General features: G+C 29.7%; 1 protein-coding gene across 1 annotated transcript; it reads left to right on the forward strand.

The window, feature by feature from the left end:
• Positions 1–896: 896 nt before the first annotated feature.
• Positions 897–6,245, forward strand: LOC139426360 (delta-latroinsectotoxin-Lt1a-like). The gene has a single exon (XM_071184904.1). It carries the CDS (start codon positions 941–943, stop codon positions 4,421–4,423), a length of 3,483 nt encoding a protein of 1,160 aa, XP_071041005.1. The 5' UTR covers positions 897–940; the 3' UTR covers positions 4,424–6,245.
• The last annotated feature ends 2,292 nt before the right edge of the window (positions 6,246–8,537 follow it).

Here is an 8,537-nt window from a genome sequence, read left to right on the forward strand (position 1 = left end):
TCCAAATATTTTAAATACGTTGAATAATAATATTGCCGCTCAAAACACTAAATATATTAGTAATAATAGGAGAAAATTATGTTTCCTCATGATTTTTGTTAGTTTCTAAATTATATTCAAAAAAATATTTTAAACTTATTGGCCTAATAAAAATATTTTCAACTCGCAACTTATAAAAATATTTTCAAATATTTTATATTCTTCAATAAATTTTTACATTCGCAACATATCGTATCGAATTTAAAAGTTCAAATTTAAAAAATGGGATCTTTTTTAGAATGACACGAAAATGAAACCATATATAAAATCTCTGGTGTGCTAATTTATATACAAAATCAAGAGCTAATATTCCTGAATATAAAATTTGAAGAAAAATTATATTTTTATTAGTTTATATCTTTTTACTCTTATAATGTTTTGTTTTTCTAATTTAAGAAGTATTTAATTATTTCCTTTTGCTTCATTTGTTGCATAGTGTAAGTAATTTTAGAAATATTACCTAAATACATTTTTTGTTCTCGAAAAAAAATGTTTTTTTCTTACAAGATACAAATATATGACAGCTTTAAAGTTAATTTCTAGATCTGATGCCTGTCAAAAGTATCAAAAAGTTATAAAATCTGAGCATCTACAGACCTTCACATTAGATATTTTGTTCATAATTCATTGCAAAACACATGGCTGTCAATATGAAATAAAGTCACTCGGTTTTTCACTGCAAAGACACACAATGGGCTTATTTTTTTTTACTGCTTTGACATCTATCAAAGAAGTGTGTTTTTTTTTACGTAGTAGGACAACTGTCTTTCAATCGGAATATTACCAGATGTCGAAGAACTATATGTACATCAAACGTTTTGGACCTATTCACTTAGTTCGAAATCACAGTAATTTGATTTAGGCAGTCAGTTAAGCCTATTTTTTTTACCAAATCAACAACATGCATATTAATCTAACTCTTATAACTAATGTAGTTGCAAAACGTGCTGCCGACGATAACGCGGACATCGATGCTGAATACCAAGAAGCTATGGAGGAAATTGAAGAAAGAAAAAAGACGTGCAAGGCTTTAGAATACGCTGGTCATGCAACTGGACTCGTAACTAATCTAATTGGTGATATTCCTGAAATTCCTCTCGTTACTGATACCGTAAAAATAGCAACATCTGGCATAGCTGCGGCAGCTCATGTAGCAGAATTCGGAATGAATATTGCCGCAACAGCAATGGAATGCGATGATGTGAATTTTGATGAGATTAAAGCCATAATGGAGAAAAGGTTTAGTGAAATCGACAGGAAGCTCGATAAAATGTCAGAGGCAATGGAAAAAGTGACAGAAGTGGTCACAAAGACTTTTAATAGCGTAGAAAAAACGAGAGCGGAAATGAATTGGGGATTTAAAAATGTACTAGCTACACTTAAAAGTCGAGAAATTCAATCAATACTTAGTAAAATTAACAAATTTGTTAGGTATTTCGAAGAGAAAAGAAAAGAAATAAGTAAACTTCCTTTACACCAGTTCGTTTTCAGATTGAAGGAAAAAGATGGGATTCTTAGTTACTTGCAAAAAGCCCGCAAACCAGAAGGTTTACACTCAGATTTGCTTGAACTTATGGATAAGAATAATAATTTTGCTATTCCTGAAAATGCTGAAGACACAAAAGCGTTTCAAGCATTATATGCTTTATTTTATGGAACTCAAACATATGCATCAGTTATGTTTTTCCTCCTTAAGCAACATTCTTATCTTGCCGATTATTACTACCAAACAGGAAGAGATAAGAAATTTAATGAAGCATTCGATGTTTTGATTACTACTTTCAATGAATTCAAAGCATCGCTTACTAGAGCCAAAGGATTAATTAACGAAGTCGTTAAGACGTTGGAAGAAGTAAAAAACAAAGACTTCATTAAAGATGTTAAAAATGAATTATATGATGATATTTCCAAAAGAATAGATGGATTAAAAGACCTCAAAACTAACATAACAAAAATGGTTTTAAATGTCATAGAAGATATACCAGAACCAGTACTAGACATCGACTTTAATGAACCTCATATTGCATCAAACTATGGAGATTGGGATGATAAGTCCAAAGTAAGATATGCTGTGCAGTTGACAGTAAATGGAACCTACTCTAAATTTGGTGAATGGACTGAGCCAGTAAAAGTTTATCAGAAAGCAAATCCAACTCTTCAAGTCCCAAGAGATGAAAAAGGAAGATTGAGGCTTGTTTTTCGTAAATTTAATGAAGAAAAGCCTCAATTAGTGGCAATTTTGTCAAAATCAAGTCAAGTAGAATTTCGAGATATCGATCGAGATCTTTATAATGCAGCCAGAAGTAAAGATCAAACTAGACCATTGGAATATATTCCTACCTTACTTGATGCGGGTGCAAACATGCATGCTACTTTTGAAATGAAGAGAAATGTCATGCACGCTGCAGCTGAAAGTGGAAATGTTAAAATTGCGATGCGATTTTTTTCTAGCGGGACACAAGAACAACTCTTAAATGCTAGAGACGAAAAAGGATTCACCCCGATTCACATTGCTGCGAGTACCAGAAATTCTGGTTTTGTAAAGTTCTTAGTCGATCAAAATGCAGACGTAAATGTCCAAACTGCAGGAGACAAAGTAACGCCATTGCATATAGCAGCTAAAAGAGGATTTTTCAAAACCATTAAGAATTTACTTGCTAGCAATAAAATCGAAATAAATAAACGAGAAAAATCAGGCTACACACCTTTGCATTATGCTGTACGAGGTATAGTAAAAGCAATTAAGATTTTACTTGCCGATGATAAAATTTTAATAAATGCTAAGTCAAATTTCGGTCTGACGCCCTTTCACTTGGCTGTCATGAAAGGGGATCGAGAAATCTGTGATGCTTTGTTAAGCAGCGGTAAAGTAGAAGTCAATGCTGGAAACAAAGATAACATGACGCCTCTACACTTTGCAGCAATGGCAGGAAATGTAGACATGATACAGTACCTTCTTTCAGGTAAGAAAGAGTTGGAGGAAGTGAATATTAACGCAGTCACGTCAGATAATATATGGACCCCTCTTCATTTTGCTATTTATTTTAAACATGTAGATGCCGCGCTTGAACTTCTAAAGAACGATAAGATAGACGTCAGTATGACCTCCAAGCAATCTTACACACCTTTGCATTTTTCTATAGCAACTGGGCAATTGAAAATATTTCATGAACTGCTAAGGAAAGATTCCAATCTCGAAGCATTGACAAAAGAGAAGTTTACAGCTCTTCATCTGGCAACACTGCGGTCTGAGACAGATTTCGCCACAACGTTATTAGACAAAAATGCTAATATAAATGCAGTATCAGATGATGGATCTACTCCTTTGCATTTGGCTACAAAATCAGATAAAATTGACCAAATGGTACTTTTAATAAACAGAGGTGCAAATATGAAGCTGTACGATGGTAATAATTTTTTACCGTTTCATTATGCTATTAAAAATGTTAATTTAAGAGCTATGAAGGCAGCTGTAGAAAAAGATCCAAGTCTCACTGATACTAACCATAAGGAGGGAAAATCAATTATGAAATATTCCATTCATTTTATTTTCGGACTCATTTATCATTATTACAAAAATAAAGATTCGGTTGAATATAGAAAATTTAAAGATTTGCCACCTTTGGAAGTTTTTAAAAAGTTGGGCTATTACGACTTATTACAAATTGTCCGGAAGGATTCTTCAAATTCTTCGGAGAAAGTTGATAGAGTAATAAACGCAGGTAACAGATTTGCAATTTGGTGCATCAAGAGAGAAAACAGTAAGGGAAAAACCTGTTCTTTTAAAGGCGTTCGTGATAAACGCAAGATTGAATCTCTAAATGTAGAGGGATATCCACATCCAACTGTTATGGGACCCACATATCAACAAAACCTCAACAATGTTTTGATAAATATGATTCATTCTATGAAACAAATTGGAAGCAACAAATCTTTTCCCTATTCTAATCCTTTGATGATCCAAAATGCTGACACCAATGGAATATTGTTGCTGGTTGATCTACTCGTTAGAAAATTTACGAATGAGAAATATAATGTGAGTAACAATACCTCAATATCCACTCTAGAATCTCAAGGCACAGCTTTAAAGATCATTGATAAATTCAGTGCTTTTGTTGATACTGTAAGTGATATACCAGCAGAAGAGTTAATAGATCTCACAAAATTGCACTCCGATTTATACAAATCCATTGAAAGTGGAAACAGCAATAATATTTTTTATCTATTATGCCAGCATTTACGAAATATTGTTGATGCAGAACAAGTTACAGCTTTCTTATCTGGAGTCATGACCAATGATGAAGACATGAGTAAAGAAAAATATGCTGTCAACACTATAATAAAATACTGCATATCAGAAGCTAATATGGATAATGCATCATAACTTCTAAGTCTTAACTACTTTTCTGTTAATGGTAATGAATCTTGCTGAGTCTTTGCTTTTACTATACTTTAACGATTGAAATTTATTTTAGTGTTTGTTAAACAGCTATTGACACAATTTTCACATTCTACAGTACACATTATTGGTACTTAATATTGGTATAACATATTATATTGAATTACTTAATATTATATTGGTATAACTTAATATATTGGTAACATATATTAAGTTATACCAATATAAACTTAATATATTGCAAATAACTTAATATATTGGTAAAGGACACAATTTTCACTTTTTACAGGACTAATATGAAACATTCTATTTAAACTCATTTAAAAAAAAATCTTATTTCATAATGTATCTTGGCTTAAAAAAAACTCATTTGCAGACAATAAACTGTCTATCAATAAAAAAATACATTTGAACCATTCGTTAGCTTAAAATCCTAAACTAGTTTTAAAACAAATAACTTACTAACAGGAAAGAGAAAAAAATTAAGATACAGGAGGTATCTAAGTGCTTTCTCAGAAAATCAAAAAAAGTACTTAATAAGTAGCTTTCTAACTTCAAAAAAGAAAAAAAAAACAGAAAAGGAACTAAACGGAACTATATTTTTTTCACAAATAGCATTTAATAGTTAACAATATCCTGAAAATATTTTTTTATTTTCAAAATTAAGACGTTAATAAGAAGGCATTTCTTAAATCTCCTAAAGTGCTAATTAACTTATTGTTTCAATTTTTAAAAAAGTTATATGCAATTGCATATTATTTTTTTATTGAATACAGTTATTTTTGTTGTTATTCAAAAGTTTTGTTGTTATTCATTAGATTAATGCAGCATTTCTTATTATTCTCAAGTCAATGTCATAGAAATAGAGTAAATTATTTACTATAATTTTTTTGTCAAAAATTTCTTTTTTTTTCCACACTAATTTTTCAAAAAATTATTTTCTTTCAGATTGAAATGTTTACCATTTCAAAAGTTATAAGAAACAAATATCCTCATGAATTTTTATACGTCACTAAATTATAATAAAGCTACTTTTACGGATTCATTAAGAATACGTACATTATTTTTTCTTTTCTTTCTTTTTCAAAAATTCAGCTTAAAACATAATTTTAGCTTTAAAAGTAATTACTTAAAGGTTTTCTTAGAAATTCATAATTTTTAATAATTGCCCTATAAATTGCTATTAATGAAGATGTTATTCTGATTTCGCTTAAATATATTTTAAATTTTTTGATTTAAAAATGAAATTTGGAAAAAATTAATTTGATAAAAATAATAATGAAACAGTAAATCTGTTATTAAAAGCACCAATTGTTCTGTGGTATACTTTTTTATTTATAACTTTTAAACTTATGCTTTTTTTTAATAAAGTAATCGTAAATTCTATGACATTCTATGACATTAATATTTTTCCTATTTAATAAGAACACAAGTACGAGTTTTCGTAGAGTCGGCAACATTTTCAGTAAAACAATTGTTTCGAAACGAATTAAAATTGCTTTTATTTATTGCCTAAATCAAAGAAATGTATTCCTGCCAGTAACCTTTATTAAAAGCTTTTATTTACGTTTCTAAAAGTAGTGCAATAATGATTTTATTTAGTTTTTTTCCTTACTATCTTATTGTTTATTGTTTACTATGACTCTAGCTCAAAAGTATGAACCAGTATTGAGCCAGTTTTATTAATTCGGCAACCCAAGGTATTTTCAACCAAGTATTTTTTAAATTTTCCCTTTGCTCTTTGCCTCTTCCAATATATTAAATTATTTGTAAACCTCTCAATTTTGAAATATCCAATAAAATATTTCTTGGCATTATGTTTAATTTAATTCATTTTACCTCTTTGAAAACTTCATATGAAAAAGTTTTAATAGCATAAATATCAAAATTCAATCAACTAACACGTCTAAAAGGCATGAACTTAAAATTAGTGCTATCTGATGTGTAACATCCAATGATCCATGGTATGACACAATATTGTGTCGTGGAATTCCTAAAAAGTAATTTATGGCAAATGTTATTTACGAAAAATATGTAAAAATTATAGTTGCGGAAAAAATAATAAAAAGGACAGCAATGAAATACCTTTTAACCTATCATTATACATGTATTTTTTTAAATATTACAAATTTTTCTGATACATTACAACTTATTATCAATTATTTTTTAAAATAACTTCTTTTGTTTAAGATATGTTACAATGTTCAATTTAACATATCGTATATTTTGTTTATTTGCAACAAATTGTTTATTTTGTGACAAATTTTTTTGTTTAGGACATGCGACACACAATTGAAAGCCATTATCCGTTGCTGACATGCCACAGATTTTCATGATGATTAACGACTAAAACAGTTTTTTTTCACAATTTTTTGAACTGAAATTGCGATTAGGCCCCGATTTTGAAGTTTGATTCAAATTAAGAAAATGACGTAACTGCCAATAGTGATTCGCATATTCAAAATGCGTATAACTTTTTTTTTGATTTATGAGTCGATTTCCTTAATTTTGCTATCAGTAAAAAGAAAAAAGTCAACACTGTATAATTGGGTACTTGCACTTCAAGAAGAAGATCACAAATATCACACATATGACCTATGACGTCAATGCCAGCTGATTGTTTATAAGCAAAATGGCAGGTTAAAGTTAAGCTAAGTTTCTCCACATAAATTAGAATGTTAATTAACGTGCAGATATATAAATACCGTACCACACATCGAACTTATTGAAATATAATTCGTTCTCGCCTACGTCTCTTACTTAACTTAGATTTATTATTTGCTTATGTCTTTTATTGTAACCGTGATATATTTTTGCTACGTGTACCTGGCAACTTCGATACGTAATTAATTTGTTTATGTTATACATGGCTTCATGTCGGTCGTCGTGTTAATTACGAAATATATAGTGAAAGAATTGAAATCTTTGAACAAGACGAATGAGAAATATAATGTGAGTAATTAACNACACGAGAGAAAATAAGTGCAACTGTAAGTGTAAGTGCAACTGTAAGTGTAATTTCTCCAAAAATTGCTCGAAAAATCCTAGTGTGATATAGAAATCACGGTTGCACGAAATATCTGCAACCGTTCAGGCAATTTCTTACGTGAACCAATCAGATCGTTTGCTGTTTATGACATTTCAATTTTATGTGATGACATATACAAATGTAAATAAAAATGGCGGCGACGTTAGGAAGAGGATGATCGGATGAAATTTTTTTATAGATGAGACGGAACAGTTTTTTAGTTTCAATAAAATCAATCAATATTCTACAGCGTCTGTGATTTCTTTTTCCTCCCTTTACGAACGTCGTTGAGAAACTATGATATAATAGAATCATATGATGAAATGAAATAAGAGCCAAAAGTAAAGATAAATAACAAAGTATGGTAACCCAATTACATGCAACCGTTCAGGCAATTAAGCAACCCTTTCGGCAACTCCGAACGGAGGAATAGACAGGGACAGTGATGACGTATTTCATGACGTCAAACGACGCGTCCTTCCAATCTCCGTTCCAAACATTCTGTTGAACGATCCATTTAAATGGCATTTCCTATGTTAATTTAAGACGGCAAGATTTTTAGTTGTTTATTGACATAAATAAAATTATTTAGCGCTTTTAAGAGACTTATTCCTAATTTATGTAGTTTTCTTTATACGGGGTATCAGTAGGTTTTACGAGTTAAGTGCATTAAATGCTATAAAAAAAGTTTCAAAATGGTCAAGTTATCTTTAATTTTGATGTATAAAAATTTAAGCGTCAATATTTTTAACTCTTGTTTCATGTTTATAATAATGTCTTATTTTATTTAGAATTTGTTACATATTCTTTATCTACATCTAATTTTTTTCTTTAGTTATGGATAGGCATGCATTGTTTTTAAAAACGTTTTGTAATTTTTAATCTATAATTAGATTGTATTTATCAATACTAATGTCTGTTTATTTAATTAAGTCTGATGATTAAATTTGTAGTTATTGTAAACTTTGTTTGCTTAAGATTTTCTGATTATTGCTGCTAATTCTCATTAGCTTTAGTTTTTAACTATTAAATAGGAATAAATTATGTTACTAACTTATTGTTAAATGTGCA

The sequence above is a fragment of the Parasteatoda tepidariorum genome, chromosome 9 (assembly GCF_043381705.1).
Source record: "Parasteatoda tepidariorum isolate YZ-2023 chromosome 9, CAS_Ptep_4.0, whole genome shotgun sequence".
NCBI lineage: Eukaryota > Metazoa > Arthropoda > Arachnida > Araneae > Theridiidae > Parasteatoda > Parasteatoda tepidariorum.